This window comes from Pseudonaja textilis, chromosome 1, assembly GCF_049901715.1.
Source record: "Pseudonaja textilis isolate UNSWEBS1 chromosome 1, rPseTex1.2, whole genome shotgun sequence".
NCBI lineage: Eukaryota > Metazoa > Chordata > Lepidosauria > Squamata > Elapidae > Pseudonaja > Pseudonaja textilis.
In genome coordinates this window covers 302,014,755-302,034,876 of record NC_141990.1, presented here as the reverse complement: position 1 = coordinate 302,034,876, position 20,122 = coordinate 302,014,755, and the positions used below count along the sequence as shown (strand labels likewise).

Genomic DNA, 20,122 nt, shown 5'->3' with positions numbered 1-20,122 from the left:
GACCTACTCCCTGAATCTCCCTACCCTCAAGCGGTGGCAGGCTCTGCGGGACAACAGGGCCTCTCATTTTTCCCAAGGCACAGTGTATGCTTGCTGCCTCTGCTTGTCTGCTTGCAAGTGGCGATCTTCTCTGCTTCTCTCAGGAGGCTGGTGTGGGCACCATGCATCGCTTGTTCCGGCAAGCTGGATGTGGGTGTGAAGGGCCTGGCTCCACAGTGCTTCCTCGCTCAGTTGAAAACTTCATTCAGCCTTCTGGAGTTTGCTGCACCAGAGCAAAAATGATCCCTGCGGACCCTGCCACTGCTTGAGCAGGGAGGATGACGCTGAGGAGAAAAACCGCGAGGTTTTGCACCAGGCGGCTGGCCCTGCAGTAGCAGCTTGAATGGCCCAACTAAAGTTGTGGTTACCCCGAATCGCCAATGTTGGCCTTGATGACTTACTTGAAAGGCCTTTTGATACTCTTCCGCAGCTCCTTTTCGATCTCACCTGCTTTCAGGATGATGGGTCCCCGCACCACGTACTCTACTGCTTTGACCTGCTAGTTCATAGATTCCAATATGAGGATCTTCTCACATGGTGCTTTCTTCAGCTGCAGGGCGGGGGCCTTGGCTACAGTGCTGCTCCAACCAGCCAGCTCAAGCCTAAGCTGGGCTGGGTGCTCCGTCTCCACCAGCGGCTGGGTGATGCTGCATGGGGCATTGAGTGGCTGGTGGCCACGCAGTTCTTTGCCAGTGGCCAGCCAAGTGAGGAAATGCACGGCCTTGGCTCTGCGCTCGAAGAAGCAAGGGGGAGTTGCGTGACAGCAGCTTCCCTGCTTAGCCTCAACAAGCAATGCACCAGCATCCCAAGAGAAGCAGAGAAGATTGATGCTTGCAAGCAGACAAGCAGAGCTGGCAAGCGTATGCCATGCCATGAGAAAAATGAAAGGCCTGTTGTCCCACAGAGCCTGCCGCCCCTTGAGGGGGAGGGGCGAGGAGAACAGTGAGACTCTGGGAGTAGGTCAGGTGGAACTGGCTGGCTGACTGGGGAGTGGGGATCATGCTTCTCAGAAGCCGCCCCCACTGCTGCCTCCCCCTCACACACAGAGGTTGGAGAACTGGGAAGGGAGGGACCAGGTGAGGTGCCCCTTGACGTGAATGATGGTGAGTTGGCCACACCCACCCAGTCACATGACCACCCCCCAGCCACATCCCCCCCAAGCTGGTCAGAGCAGAGAACTGGTTGTTAAATTATTTGAATCCCACCACTGAGCCCAGGTGATGCAGTGGTTAGAATGCAATATTGCAGGCTAACTCTGCCAACAACCTGGAGTTCGATCTTGATGGGGCTCAAAATTGACTCAGCCTTCCATCCTTCTGAAGTTGGTAAAATGAGGATCCAAATTGTTGAGGGCAATATGCAAATAATGCTGACATTGTAAATCGCCCAAAGAGTGATTGCACCATCAGCATCTGTGTGCAAGTGCACACACAATGTTTACTTAATTCCTGCTCATGTTGGGAATTTGATATATAAGTGCAATCATCTGCCTTTTCACTTTCAAAGCTGGGAGTTTCAGTACCTTCTATCTTTCCCTGTGGCTGGACCACAAAAACTGGTGTACTTTGGATAAGAATTATTTTTCCTTTAAAAAGAGAGCTATGCTGGCTGGAGAATTCTGGGAGTTGAAGTCCACAAGTCTTAAAGTTGCCAAGTTTGGAGACCTCTGTTCTAAATTTACTTAAAAAAAAAAAAGCTATTTTTTCATTACATTAAGCAACCTTGCAGTTTTCCTTTTCATTTCTAGATCATTGCATCAGATTCAAATGATAATAAGTGATGGCACAGCATTTTTCCCAGGATACTCTTGCAGATTATACAGGGCAAAAAGATTATACAGATTATACAGGGAAAAAATGGGTGCCCCTTTAGCCAATCAACATTAATTTTGTGTTTAACTTTAAGGGGCTAAGGAAGGCATAATAACTCTGTCAATGGCTCCAAAGGCTTACAGCTTGTTGCCGTAACTAAAACGTATACTAGGAACTCTTTCATTTTGAGTCTTACCTTTTTGTTAAAATATTCATCTTCTATACAATATTCATACACTGGAGAAGATCCTTGTGGCCTTGGTCTTATACTTTCAGTTGTCACTTCACTGATCTATAGAAATGGAGAAATAGCATTAGCTTGCCCTTATTTCCTGAATTTGCTTTCCTATTAATTTCATGGGCTTAAAAAAATATTATTGTGAGGAAAAAAAGGTGGATTATACCTTTCTTTAGTTTGATCCAGCAGGATACTGAATAATACCAAATTCTTATTAAATTAGCCAAATGGGTATAATACAAGTAGTCCTCACAACAATGATAATTGGAACTGGAATTTCTATTGTTAAAGTGATGTGGCTACAAACCATAATGTCACTTAAAGACCAAAATTCTGGTACTTCCCATTGTCATTAAGTGAATCACCATGGGTGATTAAGCAAGAACATCACATGGCCTTCATTTATGACCTCCTGCCAGCTTTCCATTAATCTGCTGATAAGAAGTTAGCCAAACGGTTGCAAATAGTGATCATATGACATTAGGATGTTGTGGCATTGTAATTGTGAGCTAGGAGCTGATTATGATTGCATGCCTGCAGGGACACTGCAACCAACCTGAGTATGAGAACTGGACACAAGTACTACTTGTCCAGCACCATTGTAAGTTCAAACACTTTCTGAACAAGTGATCATTAAATGTATCCTGTATCTCCTTTACTCTACTACAGGGGTGTCAAACTCGTAGCCCACAGGCCGGATGCGTTATGTACTGGCCACCCGCACCCCCATTTTAGCAAAGGGGAAAAAAGTCATGATACATCATGCGATGATGTGACGCTGTGAGTTTGACACCCCTGCTCTACTAACATGTCCCATGGATTTTTTTTGTTTTAAAGGCTCTAGTTTAGTTTAACTTGTGACTAAAGTTGTTCAGGTTCAAGTTAATAAAAACTGGATAATGATTTCTGAATAGTTTCAATATTATTGTGTTAAAATCAAATGTAAATCATAACCATTAAAACTGCTATAATCATGGCATAATTGTATATACTTAACTGCATATTTAATACTTAACAGCATTAAACATTTGCTTCAAATAAGAAACTTTGTTTTAAATATCTATTCTGGGCCGGGTTGAGTGGAAGCTTTCAAAAGCAGATTTTGATTAAATTCATGAAGAAGAATGGTTTAATTTGGTTTGTTGTTTGACTAGATGAAGCTTGATTTCTTGCTGTGAGGTTATATTGTAAAGGAAATGAAGCTTTGCAATTCCCAATTAAAATTAATAGAGCAATCTGGATTACTTACCGAATCATCTTCTGCATCAGCCTCACCATCTGCCTCTGTATCTTCAGGTCTCAGCTGTCTACCTGATGCTGGAATTATTTTTAAAAAAGCATCAAAATTGTTCCATCCATTAGCAGTAAAAAAAAATGTATAGCTTGAAGTATTATTGCTGATCTAGTAGTAGCTGTTAAGACATCTAGTTCTGCCCTCCAATGGATATTTAATGGATGTGTATTAATGATTTTTCATATAAAATATGTCTCTAATCAATAGCTCATGGGACATAAATAAGCATTATGAAGTTGCAAAATAGAGAAGACTCATCTTATAGATCTCTCTTGGTTTGGCTTGATTAGACTATACTTATCACTGAATTCCTTATTCAAAATTTAGGCAATAAATGATGAGTTGCATTTTCAGTAGGAAGCATGTAAGGATTATTTCCAAAAATTAATAACAGACCAAGTTTATTTTTAAAAAAATCATCCTGCTGTTTCCTGTTTTGTGTAAGAAACACTCATAGTTAAATCTAGAACAACATCATTAAAACTATATTTTCAGACAAACTGGATTCATTCTGCAACCTGAGAATCTATATTTGATTGGGATGGGATGTAAATACAATAATTAAATATAAATTTTTTGTATATATTTTTGTATTTCACACAATTTATTGTAGTTCCACTACTCATAGGAAGCCATGAGGAACATGCAAATCACCAAAGCCCCATCTTTCTCTATTAATAGACAGCCAGTTTGGTTTAGTGGTTTAAATACCAGGTTAGAAATCAGGAGAGTAGGAGGTGTAGGCCTGCCAACAAAGGAGAGTTTTTGTGGCTCAGGGTTGAAACGAGGAGGTCTTTGGTGCTCTCTGAGCTTGTTTTCTTGCAGACATTTTGTTACCCAAACTAGGTAACAGTGCTAGTAAGGAGTGGAGTTTATATTCTAATGCTTTTCCCTGTCAATGTTGGTGGGCATAGCCTTAGAGAATCTTTCAGCTGTTTAGTGTTGGCTTGTTTGGCAGTTCCTTGATTGGGGTATTGTTTACTTGATTGTTGGTCTGATGTTAATCTTGGAGTTAATCTATTTTCATCAGGGTCCTGATTGCTGTTGGGGAAGTACTTTTCACCACATATATACATAGAAGCACCCACAGACATAATGCAAAGAACAGAAATGAATCTGTCTGTCTGTCCACACACACACACACACACACACACACACAGGCAGAAGACATAATATTACACCAAATAAAATGTAGATACTTCCTATGGCCATAGTTGATAAGGCAGTTAGAAAGAATTCTAGAAGCCATGCTCTGCATGTTTTCTCTAAATTGTGCAGTTTTTAAAAATCTCAGAGAGATGAACAAACAAACATAAAAATGAGATAAAATTGAATTTCTAAAGCTTAGGATACCATTGTGCTTCTTAAAACTCCTCTTCAAAACTAAACAAGGAAATAACACTGATTTAGCTCAGACAAAAGGTAAGCATGTCTATTCTATTTTCAAGGAAGCCTTAAACCACACCTTTCTAAAACAAGTTTTAGTTATTATTGCCCTGATCTATTGAGGGCTACTGTTGTGGTTTCAAAAGGGATGGTGGTGGCTAAGGACACAGCCCATGAGTTGCTTATGTGTGCTCCTTAAAAAGGAACTGATCGGCTTTGTTTCTGCTTTAAATAAAAGCTCGTTTCTCTCTTTGAAACTATGCTTTATAGTCTTATGATCTAAAATGTTCTGCTCTATCTTTACTCCTACACTTTTCCTGCAAAATTATTCCTTTGTTTTGACAGCAGTCCAGTGGCCACTGGGAACAGTTGCAGTGACTAATTCCACCATATTTGTGAAAAAGAAGCTGAAACAAAACACCAGTTGTGAACGATTTATGAAAGAATGAAAACATTACTAATCTTTGCAGAAAAATAGCCTAGAGATTTTTGTCCAAATCTTAACGTAAATAGTAAAATACTCAAAACTTGAATTTGTTTTACATCTGATTTTCAAAAGCTGGTTATTAGTACCTTTGAAAACCAGCTGTTAGTAAGTGTCTAAATGCTTGATTACTCATTTTCAGGAGAATTTCAACCGGCAGGATCATATTTAGTATCTTACAGATTTGCAGATCTTGTTTGCTGTAGGTCAGACACCCAGCCAATGGGCCGGATGTGTCACATGATGCAGGGGTGGGATTCAACCAGTGTTACTACTGGTTCAGTGAGTACCTTTTGACAGCTGAAAAGCGCTGCGCACAGGTGCGCAGCATTTGAAAAGCCACTTTGTTCCTGCTTTTTCAACCTCAGCTGTGCCGCACAAAGCAGCTGAGATTGAAAAAGCAGGAAATAAAGGACAACCAAGAGCCTGGGTGGGCGGGTAGGCCAAACAGCAGCAAACACAGAACCGGTTCGGTGTCTGCTGCACTTCAGAGCTACCCGTTCTATAGAGCTGGGCAGAACCAGTAGCATCCCACCCCTGATGTGCTGGCTATGCCTATGCCCGGTTTAGCAAAGGGGAAAAAAGTCCTGATACATCATATGATACCACCGTGATGACATGAGTTTGACACCCCTGCTGTAGGTTGTAGAAGTCCATTTTAGTATTTGCCTGGCACTTGTACCTACAACTATACTGGTCTTGATTTTATCTCTCTACAAACTACAGCAGAGGTCCCCAACCCCCTAAAAGTTCACCCTAAAAGCTTGTTGAAGCTAATGTTAACTTAATCAAATCATAATGACCCCTCTCTTTATAGTTCTTTAAGATCATGAAGTATAGATTGAAATTGGATTGATTATAGTATAATCAACTAGTACTGTTGTATTATATTGCAACCATCAAGAGAACACAGTTGTTCACCCAAGTTTTAGGAAATCAGTATGGTTATTTAATTTAGATCAATGTTTGCTATTATTAATTGGCTGCCTGAAATTTTCTGGACTGCTAGATCTATTACAAATCTTGTAAACAGCTCTTACAACCAGATGTAGTGACAAGATGGGAAAATAATTTCAAAATCCTCATTTCTGAACCTAGATATCTACCATCAGGATCAAGGAAACGATATATCCTCTTATGGAATACAATCCTCAAAGATTAAGCCTAAAGAGGAGGCAGTTCAAATAAGAGTAAGGAAAATCAGGTCTTTTCCTTAAAATGAGCACTTATTTCACTAGGATCAACTGTACACCCATTGAAATTAATGGGGCACAGATAAAAACTGCAATCCTAATAAAGATACATAACTGACTACATAACTGCCTCTCCCTGTCAGTTGGCATGAAGAAGCCAAATTCCAAACTTAGCAGAGCATATTCCCACAACCAGAATGGACATATATCCTTAGGAATACAAATATCCTAATTTCTACTTTTGTAAAAAAAAAAAACTTAGAAAAGCATGCATGTGCAATCTTTAATGTTAGCTTTCATTTGGATATACTAACTACATTGTGGAACAGAGTAGGAATAAATAACAGAATAACAGAGTTGGAAGGGACCTTGGGAGATCTTCTAGTTCAAACCCTTGCTCAAGCTTAACTCAACCTACAAAGTTAACTATGACCACTACAACTGCCAATAGAATACATGTTCTTGCACAGGAACAGTTCAAGTGCAAAGCCCAAGAGAGGGTATAAATATCCCTGACTCTCCACTCCATATGGTCAGCTACTCAGAACCACACGTGCTTGGTGGTTCTACTTCACCCTCTTTTCAATCAGCCTCCAGCGTCCATATTGTCTCCAATGTCTTTCTCTCGGCTTGGAACTGATGGATGGATATTTCTCCCAACAATCTGGCACCCCAGATGGGACTCCAAGCTCACTTGACCAATGGACTTGGCCTGGGTAAGTCTCCTTGCCAGCACAGACCCATTGAGTCTGTGGGTGGATTTTTTCCAGACCTTGGCCATTTGGAATTAGGGTAGTAAAGTGTATTGAGTTTTCAGCTCAAAGGCTGCTTGGAAAGAAGGTGAGTACCTCTACATTTTAACTGTATAGCCCAGAAAACCCAGGGAAATGTGTGCATGCCTCTGTGTGTGAGTGAGAGGACCCTTATCCCAACCACAGCTGAATCCTGTTCCCTCTGTCTCTTTGCTAGCCGCAAACAGGCTCACTGCTAGTCCCTCCTAGCATGTGACTGGTGAAATCCTGGAGAGCAAGGGGGTTAGAGTGGAGCACAGGACCCTCTGAAAAGGAGAAGGGGCTGAGCAGGTAACGAAAGTATTGGTGAATTCTGTATTTAGTAGATCAGTACCTCCTGGTGAATTCTGTATTAGCAAACTAGTACCTCCTGCCAGTTGATAAGCAAAGCCCTATGAAAGGATGGGCCCTTACCACTGGGAAGCAAGTGGAGGTCCTCCCGGACTCTACTGAGTCTGAAAACTGCAGTGGAAGGAGGGATCCTTACCTCAGGAAAGAAAGTAGAGGTCCTCCCAGGCTCCCTTGAGTCTGAAAAGTGCAGCGGAAAAGGAATGGCCAAGAAAAGAGGTACTCTTAACTCACTGTGAGAAGCAGTGGAGTCCTCACAGACACCTTTTTGGTCTGAAAACTGTTGGCGGTGTTTCCTTGGTAGGAGGGATCCTTACTCTGGAAAGGAAACTAGAGTCTTCCCAGACCCTTTTTGGTCTGAAAATTGCAGTGGAGGCGAGAGCTTCACTAGAAAACTCAAAATTTGCCAGGACCTGGCAGAGCCTAATTGAATCCCTACACTGGAAAGGGAAACATGGGGCGCTCTGGCTCGAGGGTCAGGGTAGGCTCCCCGGTAGAAAACTTGCTTGATGCCTTGGACAAGAGGCAGTTGCCTGTCCAGGTGGGTATGAAAAAAATAAGCAAAAAAAAAAAAAGTGTAAGAAATGACAGGAAACAGATTTGGCCAGAAGATGATACTTGTGATTTTAAAACACTGAAATAAATCAGATCCAGGATCACACCCAGCCAATTGGCTAGAACAAGAAACCTAGCCTTGGGGGAAAGAACAAGTCAGACATAAATTATATAAAGAATGGGCTTTGCTCAGAGATGAAGCTGGAAAAACGATTTGGCTAAATAAAGGTACTTAAAAGAAAAGGGAAATATATAAATAGGAACGTTGAGGGCTGTTTATTTGTTTTCTTTCCCTGTCTTCCGTGCAATTTACATATGTTTAAGATTTGTGCCTTCCCTAATTTAATTGAGATTTATGGTGGGAATGACCAGGGTGTGTGAACCTGAGAGTTCCGTTTTTCCTCTCATTTTCTCCTTTGTGTGTGTGTGTGTGTGTGTTTGTGTCTAAGTCTTTGTGTGTCCTCGAGGTAATTGCAACTGGTAAATGTCTCTGATCCCTAGAGACATGATTTTTCACTAGTTAGAAAAGAGTTAAAAGCACTAAAAGGCTTTCACCCTAGAATAGTCTGGCCCACAAAACGAGGTGAAAAAAACTGTGTTCATTGTTTTCCTTCCCTCTCTGTACCTTTAAGAACAGCCCAAGGTTACGAGGGAATGTTTTAAATTCATTTACAGAAAAGTTTCATTCTTGCATTTATTGTATGTGTTTAAGTGATTTTATCTGTCCATTTTTTCCTGAAGCATGTGAATCCAGCTTCCTTTTTTTCATTTGTGGTATTCCCATTTTGATGAGACTGGTCTATCTAATAACTGCAGTACTGATGTGTTCGCCCCCCCAAAAAAAAAAAACTCTGCCTGTAAGCTATCTACCCACCTGACTCCACCTCTCCATCTCTTATCCTCCAACAACGCCTTTCCTGGGAGAATCACTAGAAAGGGGGAGGGCCCCCTGTTCTCATGTCTTTCAGCCCTGCACAGATGACTCTGCAACCTGTGAAAGAAGATCACACTGATCCATATGCTGCCTCCAGAGGAGACCTTCCATTCATTGAGCCAGGAATTGGGTTTGGATCCAGCCACCCACTAGAAAGTCATTTCAGCAACCAGAGTGGAGCAGACCTTCCAAGTCTGACTGACCGGCCTTACCACCAAGCCAAGCCTAATGCCACCCAGCAGACATGAAAGAAAGGACCATGAGATGGACAACTAAAGACTAAAGACTCTTCTCAATCCCCAGAAGACAGCTGGGGAAGGGTGGAAATTCATTGCAGTTTTTTTTTCTTTACTTATTGTAATTGATTCATTAAATGGATTCATGGAGGGATAGCAGCTGGGAGTGGTTGGCACAGTAACTTCTGGACACCTTGGACTTCTGTTTGATGGGAGGGAAATTTGTCCATCATGTTTGCATTGCCTGTCTTGTAGAAAGTAGTTGCACACACAGACACACCCCATTCAGAACCAAACTGAAGTTATTCCCTTCACCTATCTCCACACAAAGTTTCTCCTAGGTTGGTTTTTGCTCTGTGGCACTAAGGCCCAAGTAGTCATATCTCCCTGCCAATTCCATGGGGGAGGGCGCATGCCCTTCAGGCAATTCCCTCACTGAAGAAGTAGCAGAAAAGAGATCTTCAAACTCTAGGCCCTGGTTGTGACTCACAAATGATGCTGCACAGTTGCCCAGTAAAGCAGGATATATAGCACTGGTTGCTCATTAGGAGTCCCAGAGCTCATTGTGTGTAATTTTAAAAATATTAATAGCCTGGATTGCACATTGGCTAACCTCAATTTGGATGCACTAAACTAAGAGTTAACGCAGGTTCAGGAACCAACCCTTGAAAATGGGCAGCCAGTAATTATTTAAAGGAAAACCATGGCTGTGAAGAATTTTGCTTGTAAAATTGTGCTTGCTTCATACCTGATTGGAAGCTCATGGAAAGTGACATTAAATTTCTAAAAATATTTGGCATAGAAAATTGGATACTGTAAATTTCTTTCCAGAACTTTTGCCCTGGCTGCTAGACCTTCATGGGTTAAAAGGTTTCTTTTTGGGAGCCATTGAAGGGATATTTTTCTGCTGCCTCTATCAATAACTTCCCATTTGCCCCAGAAGAAATTAAAAGCATTAAAACCCATCAAAAGTCTTCCTGATTAGATCAATTTTTAATCTTTTGCCAGAAAAATGTGTGTGTTTTGGCAAAAAGGGAGGAATTGTAGAAAGTTAGCACCTACCCCTCTCCTAGAAGAATGAAATATTTTAGGAAATATTAAAAAGGCAGATTCACTCTTAATAGCCCCCACCTTCCTTAATAGCCCATAGCAGATGTCAGCATTTAAGAGATAAAGAGATGGCTAGCTTTATTCATAAGCAAATACAGTCACCCAAGATCCAAAAGGGGTAGGGTTAGCCCTCAGCCATAATAGGAATTGCCCAACATCCTTTCAGAACACAAGCTCCTTCATTGCATCATCTCAATTGCATCACACCCTCCAGACTTCAACCAAACTTAACTCAGAAAACCTACAAAGTTAGCTATGACCCCTACAACAGCCAATAGAATACATGTTCTTGCACAGGAACAGGAAGTTCAAGTGCAAAGCCCAAGAGAGAGTATAAATATCCCTGACTCTCCACTCCATATGGTCAGCTACTCAGAACCACACGTGCTTGGTGGTTCTACTTCATCAATATATGGACCCTCTTTTCAATCAGCCTCCAGCGTCCATATTGTCTCCAATGTCTTTCTCTCAGCTTGGAACTGATGGATGGATATTTCTCCCAACAATCTGGCACCCCAGATGGGACTCCAAGCTAATTTGACAAATGGACCTGGCCCCGGTAAGCCTCCCTGGCTGGCACAGACCCATTGAGTCTGTGGGTGGATTTTTTCTGGACCTTGGCCATTTGCAACTAGGGTAGTAAAGTGTATTGAGTTTTGAGCTCAAAAGCTGCTTGGAAAGAAGGTGAGTACCTCTACATAGGAAAATATGTGCTTAATTTACAGGAAAAAAAGCTGTCTAAATTCAAGCTCATCTGAAAGAAAACATACTTTTTTTTTTAAATAATCCTATAATTTTATAGCAGTAGCTCTTTTTTAGAACCTACTGTTTGAAGAAATTAAATTTGAAATGACTTTGGAACAAATATCATTGTTAGGTGACTGTCTTTCCCATCTCACTCTAACTGGCCTTTCCTGTCATTTTAAGAGTTTGTTAAGAGTAATTAAATGTTTTTAATTTCTATTTTGTTTTGGTAAGGTTAAAGTTTGTATTGTTAAATTGTATTGTTAAAAAAATATATATAATAGATAAAAAACGTTAAAGTTAATGGAAAAGATAAAGTTTCTGATAACACTGTTAATCAATTCACCCAGATAATGCAGAAGAATGTGTGCCTATCCAAAATTACATGTTTCATTGTCTTTCTGAATAAAAAGTTAGTGAAACAAAATCTTTAATGATTTGAGGTTCTACCTCAACTCCATCCCATGCTGTTAAATCAGTCCTTGGGGACTGGCCACATCTTCTTGGGCAGCCATTTTGTAAGTGTATACATAAAATCCTCTCAAAATTGCAACTATACCTATCAACCTTGGAAAGAAGGACATCCAGTAGCCCCTATTCCCTTATGTCCTTTAGTGGTCATACCCTCAAAAATGAACCAAGCTAACTTTGAAAAGGAGTTTGGTCTTTAGAAGGTGTGACATGTTGAGAAAGGAAATAGAAAAAGGAAGAGAAGCAAAGCAAAGCAAACTCCAAAAATAGCCAAAACACAAAAAGATGGCCAATTGTGTCCAGCAGTACAGCTGGAAGACCCAGAAGGCTGGCAAGTCCTGAGGACAGGAATATTTTTCAGAGCCCAGCAGGCTGGCCAAGCCCAGACAAGGGAGCTCAAGGCTGCAAAGTAAAGGGTTGTATCAAACGTTGATAATCTAGCTTCCAGTCTTGCAAATGACCATACTGTAATAAAATGGGATAGCTGCATATTTTTGAACATGAACATTAATTGAAACCATTGTCTGGAAGTTTGTTGCTATTTTCTTAATATAAGCCGACAGCCTTTTAAAACATAAAGTCAACTGTAAATAGGGTACATCATGGTGGAAACAAAGGTACTTTGGAAGTCCAAACAGTATAATCAGTATATGTATAGAAAGTAAAGCAAAATAGCATTTGCTTTCGGTAATTTCTGATTTAACATTGTTTAGCTTTTATTTTTTATTTTTTTTAAAAAAAACCAGATGCTTACCAGATGGTAAAATCTGGTACAATCCAGGTTAATTATCCTATCATGTGCTCATTGTCCAGTAGAATAAAACCAGATTTAATTCTTAGTGAACAGTTGGACAAAGAATTATCTGCATATTTTCCATTACATCACCACAGAAAAATGTAAAATTGAAGAAAGCCATATCCATATCCATTCAAATAAACTAAAGTTAGGTATAACTTAATAAAATTGGCAACATTATTGATTATTAATGGAGAAAGAATAAGAAGGAAAATTCAATCTAGTTCATACTTCTAACCCTCTGATTGATATGACCATTGACTTTTCAGCTAGTTGTAAAGTAAGAATACCAGCTGTTGTAAGTGAGAACAACCAGCTGTTATCTTGTTTCAGTTACTGTCAGAACCTCTCTCTATATATGCGTCTTTTACTGTTACTTTCTTTTTAATTGATGCCAAGCAATTCAGGGAAGAAATGCATACTTCTGGCTTTCTGATTAGGGATGATGAATGCTGCACCAAGTTGGGGAGAACCTGCTGAATCACACCACTGATTTACACTATGTCACCTCTTTGTATCCCCTTATTCAGCTAACACAGTGCTTGTGCAGATATCTCTTTTAACTGCTCAAAACTGTTATAGGAAGCTCAGAAAGTAGGTGAAATGAATCAATGGGATTGCCTAGTTTTCAAAAGCCACTGTGAACCTGTTTTTATTTTTATTCCCATTTTTCTTTTTTTTCTGTACTTTCTATTTTTGCTTTTTATCCTTTTATTTTCTACTTTGTATTAATTGTCTTTTTAATTGTAATGTTTAATAAAATTATGATATAACAAAGAAAATATGTATCTCTGTGTGTGACCCTGTAATTATACTATGTGAGATCCTTGATACTCTCTGTGCTTAGTTGTTTCCTTGCTGATTTTTCATTATCTAACTAGGTAACATCATCAACATTATTATAATATCACTGATAATGCTACATTGTCGGGTAATGAAATGTCTGCAAGAAAACAACTAAGCTCAGAGACCACCAAGGACCCCGCAGTTCAACCCTGAAATACAAATATTCTTTTCTATTAGTATATTATATGAGCACACAGACAATATAATTATAATTCCATTTTGATTTAGGGGCACACTTATACTTTGTGGATACATTTTGAATTAGGGCTTACATACTTTTATAAATATTACCAGTTCAAACGAATACCAATCTCATAAGATGTCTCTGAGTGAACTGGCAAAATAATAGACTTGGCATAACATGCTATAAAATTAAAAATTAAATCCCTTAAATTTTGTAGAAGTGTTGAAGGGCAGTATTATGCTCTTCAGAATGAGCTCATTCTTCTTAATCATCTAAGAGCAGTGCTTTTCAAAACTGGGAATTTTGTAATATGTGAATTTCTGCTCCCAGAATTTCTGAGCCAGCATGTTGCCAAGTTTGAAAAACACTGATCTAAGATCATTTGACATAATTCATCAATGAGAAAAATAGAGTGAGTGCTTGCTCCAAACCATTGTCCTGGCCTATTTCACATTCTCAATTTCCAAAAATAAATTCAAACATCAACAGAAATGAATAGTGATTCCCTACATTATATTTTCTAGTACTTCTTTTACATAAATATATTAATCCCCATATTAACTTTGATATACGTATCAAGCAGGATGACACAGGTAGATTTCTACCTAAAACCTAAGACATGGTTGGGCAACATGGCTTATGAATTTCTTTCCAAATTCTACATGATAATTCTCTCTGGGCTGCAAAGCCAGGAAGGAAATGGGAAGCTTAAACATTAATATTAACATTGTTTAACAAATTAATCAACCAAAAACAGAACATTAAGCAGGCAGAAGTGTTCCAAGCCCCCCCTCCCCCCCAACTTCTCCCATTAGGATGCGTTGGGAAAAGAGGATAGGGCTTGCAAAGAGTTTGGCAAGAAAAGCGGACTTAATCATAGCCCCCCTTCTCCCCACTTTTTTTGCCATGAAAGGCTGAAGCTCCATGTCAGAAAAGTCTTAGACTATGAATTGCCTGCACCTAAAAATTGCTCTTAAAGGCAGAGCAGTGGTAGCACATATGACTATTGTCTGAAGCAGGTGGAGAAAGCATAGCCTTGTTAAAGACCAAGTGCCTCAGACAAGTTTAATTAAATGTGGAAGCCTTCTACAGCAAATTTGCTCAGTCTGAGATCTGACTGAGGAAAAAAAAAACAGTCTATCAACAATGAGTGGCGCAATCAGAGTTGTACAGCCCAATCTGGTTCTTGTTTAAAATTGCAAAAATGTGTGGAGTCAGATACTCAAGACAGAACATCTGCTTGGCTGCCATACATACAAGGTAACTCAGAAACAAGCTTGTTCTGGAGAGAATTAATAATTGACAGTATTCTGGCCTTTCTATTGGAACTTTTATAGTAGGTGGGTTAGCTTGCAGTCACTAGTTAATTTTTCCTACAGTGCTCTGGGACTACAAGGCATTGTAAGGAATTTAAAGTACTGTATTGGTTTCCTAGTTGCCCGCTTCTTTCTTGGGATACTTCAAGATAGTTTGGTGATTAAGATGGACATCAGGATACTTTCTTTTATGCACAGCAGCTGCCCAGTGTAGCTATGAAATAGCTGTGGGCCGATATCCCTTGTTGCACCTGAACATGTACTATTGGGAGGCTCAGGATAAAGCACATGGTTTTGCCCATTTCCCGGCCATCAGCATTAATTTCCTGTAGTGATTGTTCTACTTACATACTAACAAGGTTGCTTCCAAATAATTGCACATGTGAAGATGGGAGAAAGGGGAGGGGGGGAAGAAACCAGATGGCACTTTGCCAGGAGCTCCTTTAAGCAAAGAACTTGCTCTAACTTAGGCAAGAATTTAGTAATAATGCCAGTTAGAAAACAAAGCTATAAAAACTAATAAATCTTTGACTTGACTCTGCCCAGACAATTTCTCACCTGCCAGAATTAAAATAGGCCACTTGCCAATGAATGTAGATTGGTATGAGGTGTTCATAAAAACACTTGCTTTGATTTTTAAAAAAATAATAATCCAGGAGTTTTGATCACTGCTAGGTGGACTATTTCAGTGCTACAGTTAGTAGCACAACTATATCTGAGTTGCAAAAGCAACAGCAGCAATTCAATAGTTCTCCAGATTTTTGCAGCACATGTTTGGGATAGGCCAAAACTACTGTAAACATTTAATAGCAGGAACATTTGGTGAAACATTTTTTAGCATTGGAAAGAAATATGTTTATAATTCAGCTTGTTGTACTGTGGGTTCAGAAATGGTAAAGGACTGAATTAATCTACGTCTAACGTTTCTCACTATATTTTGCTTCGGTAAATCAGAAACTAGCAGGGATAGTACTTGGTTAAAGTGTTATCAATTTGAAATGGTTCTATTCCTTATGTGTTTTTTTAAATAAATCCTGAAGCTTCTGTGCTAAGTTTCTAAAGAAAACGGCTTGGAAAGGTTAGGGACTAATAGCACCAAATTTGTAAATAAATACAAGGAAAATATGACAACGTGACAGTCAACTGGTGGGTGGATCAGTCAATCCCAATTAATTCAGCACATCACTGTTGTTTCATTTTTTTTCTTAGTCCACATTTACCAAGTAAGCAAGCAAAATAAAAACTGATGCATTTCTCTCCCACATACACATACACGATTCCAAAGTATATTTAGGAACAAGTGAGCTCAGGAACAGCAACTGTTGGTGGCCACCAGAGGCACTTAAGTTTGCAGAGAGGGCCCAAATACCAAAGTTGGTGGGGCTCGAAATGTTCATTGCTTGTTGCCAATGATCCAGCCCTAAGGATCAGATAAGTTGCTTGTCTATGTTGGGTGAAGGTGGAAAGAATGTGAGCATCTGGCAGCACTGACTCAGGGTTTCCTACCAGGTACAGCCATCATTAGGCATTCATCTGCAACTCCACCAAGTAAATGAGTTGCACTTGGAAGAAGAAGGGCATTGGACTAAAAGGAATGGGAACCATAAGGATGGAAACACTGAGACAAAGCTATTGGGTGGGAGCTGTAAGCAGGTGTTAGTTTTTGTTATTGCAACATAGGGTTACAGACCAGCTAAGTCAGGGGTGTCAAACTCACGGCCTGCGGCCCAGATATGTCACACACTGGCCACGTCCACCACGGATTTAATGAAGGGGGGAAGTCGCGATATGTCACATGACAACATGATGCCGCAAATTTGACACCTCTGAGCTTAGCCTGGTCCTCAAAGATAGGGGAGGAGCTATGAATGTGTTTTTTTTTAAATTCAACATGATCTACCATGACATTTCGATTAGTAGGGAGAACTTTTTCATCATACAAGTGTTGTTGGCCTCACTATAGATTTTTTAAATTATTATTTTAAAAGTCTATCTCAGTAAATCCCATCTACTTCATAGTAAAATTCTCCAGTTGGCAAATAAAGAAAAATCCAAATAAATACCTAAACGGCATACACAGAAAGAAGATTCTACTGTAAATACTCTTCTTGACAAAGAACCAGAAATCAATAACAAACAAGAATTCATAGCACAATATGACAAAGTTTATTCCAAATGCCAGAGATAAAAGCAGTCATTGAAATTAACGAAAGGACCTAAACAAATTTCCTAAATGACAAATAACGATATAAGCTTCCTTGTACAGAGAGTTCCAGTGATAAGGTTTTTACTGCAGAGAAAACTGGAGCAGCCACATCCAGAATGTGACCTAATTAGTCTTCTTGTTTTAGACAAACGGAGATCTTGTAGAAATTGAATCCAGGGCACTTGTAGTCCCTGACATGCATACTCAAAGATTGATTAAAATGCTTCCTATGAGCGTTTTTTACATTTAGTTTTCAAATGTAGTACATGCTTAGACCTATTTCCCTATTCTATCAAATCCAGAAACTTGCAAACCAGGTTTGTGTGCAAAATTCTGAATTGCGTTAGCACAATAATTCACAGGGTCTAGATTCTAACCTCATGTTTTTAATAACTGTAGGATAGAAAGGTGCAGTAGATTCAGCTTATTTCCAAGGTCAGAATAACCCCAAGAGGGGTATTTAGGGCCTTGCAGGGCCTCAAATCTGATTGTCCAAAAGTATTCTGGAAAATACAGGGATGGGAACACAGCTATGCCTTTTCCCTGAGATTACTAGGAACCACTTTGAGGTGTTTCAGGTGAGCATTATGTCTTCATTTCTATAAGCTCTGAGTCAACTTTCTATAGCACACCTGCACAACTTATAGAGGGGAAAAAAGGCCACATTGATAAATTAAAAATCCTGAGCCGAAAAGGAATACTAGGTGCACCAAACTGCTATTTGGCATCTAGCAGTGCTGGAGTCAGCAGTAGCGGTGAGGCATTGGAGCTGCTCAGCAGTGCATTTTTTGGACTGGTGGCAACAGTGGTGGTAATTTTATTGGTTTAAAAATATATATCAGCAGACTGCTTGGCAGACTGCATGTTCTTTAGACTTATTTCAGAGACTGAGTCCAGGGCACTGCTCAGTTCCAACAAGGGCTTCATCTACTAGCAAAAGCAGCACAGCGTTTTGCAACATTTTTGAAGACTAACAGATGGATGATTGTCTAAGCTTCTGTGGATGCAACTATATTTATTACCAGGGTCAGCACTATTTTCTGAAACAGATCCATAATTCAAAAGTGTGAACAGACCCCACTTAACTGACTGTTATGTAGCAATAGTGCCTCTTAGAAATTAAGCAAATTTTGGGCGATGTCGGGGAGGGGGAGTGTTTCTAGCTCCTTGCCAGTTTCTGACTCATGCTTTTGTTTGTTGCTATAGAACCAGCCACAAATCCATCAGTCGAAAGGCATGCTTATGACCAACTGTGTGTCTCTGAGGTCTGAAAAATGGAAATTAAGGAAACAATACAAGGAGATGAAAAAGGAAACGCCTACTTGGGCACCAAATCTACTGAAATCTTAAACTAAGAGAATGAGAAGTATTTAAAGATGGGAGAAAGAACGGAAGAAAGAAAGAAAAAAGAAAGAAAGAAAGAAAGAAAGAAAGAAAGAAAGAAAGAAAGAAAGAAAGAAAGAAAGAAAGAAAGAAAGAAAGAGAGAAAGGAGAGAGTATATGGGTTTCCCCTTTTTCTTTTTAATTTTTCTATTAGAAAAGAAAAACTGAAAACTAATCTATTTATAACATAGAATCTGTAGAAAGCAGTTGATAACATTTATTACTGTTATTCTAGATATTTCTCAGAACAAAAAAGCAACTTCTAATTTCCATCTGGCTTGACTGAAGCTGACTGTCCCCTACAGCCAATCAAGGGACCAGTCTACCTGGCCTCTGAAGGGCTGGGGTGGCACTGGTCTACTGAACCTCTGGGCAGTGGCATGGTGGCATGGCAGCATTAAAACAACCACATATTTGCCAAATTTCAATCCCATGGAACTCTCACTGGATTCTGTAAGCTAGCTCATTTGAAACTTCAAATTGTTGAATTTTTGGTTCAAAGGTATGAACAGACCCCACTGTTTGTTCCAATTAAAGTTACAGACATATGAGTTTCAGTAGAATCTCTCTATATAAAAGCAAAATACCACTCATGCATCATCACAAAATCTCCAGAACCGTAAAGCCTACAAACTTGAAATTTAGCACGTATGTTCCTCTTGGCTTCTAGGTGCTCACTAAGAAAGGATTTTTCGAAATGACCATCAGAGCATTACTATTTCATATATTATTACTATTAACATGCTCTGATGCTAAGGAGTTCTACTCCCCATCCCCACCTGAAAAGAAATCTGTTCCAAATGCAAAATACAAGGAGAGAAGAGGAGAGGAGAGGAGTTTCAGTTTTAGTTTCAAGCAGCTTTAGTACAGAACAGTCGAGCTAAGCCATGCCTAGGCTCCTTGCTGTCTCCTTCTTGCTCACACAGCAAATAGAGTTTCAGTTTCCAAACAGCCCTCAACTTTCTCACACACTGACAGGATGCTAGCCAGATGAATACCAATGGATGCTGTCCCCACCTTATTTTCCTCCCCAAAAACTAAGCCCTGCCACATAGTTTCGTAGTGAAGCACGGGTATTGAGCTAGTATAGAGATAAGCTACTTGAGGGGGCTAGTATCTAGATCAGTGTTTCTCATGTTGGCTAAGAAATTCTGTGAGTCACACATCTTCAAGTGGCCAAATTGAGAAGCACTGATCTAGATGAAAAGATGAAGGTAAACATTCTTTTAGACACAGCTTTAATTTCTGAACTTCTGAATGGAATCTATCTTGTCTTCTACATTGGAGAAACTGTTAAGTATAAGATGGAATTTTGTGGAACATCAATTATAGATACAGTTCTACATTCAAAAGAAGACACAATTAAGTTTTTTTCCCTAGCATTTACCTTGTTGATATAGATTTTGTACAAAGAGCCTTGTAACAAGGGCTTGTTATTATGGTTTCAGTTTGAAATAAAATCCTTTTTGAGCTTACAAACTTTCTGCCAGAGTCATTGTTACACATAAAAGAAAAACTAACAGCTCTTTGTTGACCTCAACTTCTGTTTTCCCAGATTTTTCTCTATGGTGTATTCCCAAATTAACTTCTGAACCAAGCATATATCATTCTCTTGGGGACAGTTTTATCAGGTCTGTGTTTTATCAGCTTTTTGACATTGGAGATGTCCTGCCTTTGAAGTCATTTTTCATTATTGTAGTTTTAAAAGTGATTTTTTTTTCTGTTAAAAAAATTGATATGATACAAAGGCAAGAAAT

At 39.5% G+C, this 20,122-nt stretch overlaps 1 protein-coding gene across 1 annotated transcript in view; it reads right to left on the bottom strand.

Annotated features, from left to right (window-relative positions):
• The window catches only part of LOC113435043 (uncharacterized), a 72,856-nt gene that overhangs the window by 10,745 nt on the left and 41,989 nt on the right, over window positions 1-20,122 (bottom strand). The window contains exons 2-3 of the mRNA XM_087922265.1: window positions 3,338-3,405; window positions 2,047-2,142 (exon numbers count right to left, since the gene is read on the bottom strand). Of these exons, the coding sequence (XP_087778391.1) occupies window positions 2,047-2,142; window positions 3,338-3,405 (164 nt within the window). The remainder of the gene's footprint in view (window positions 1-2,046; window positions 2,143-3,337; window positions 3,406-20,122) is intronic.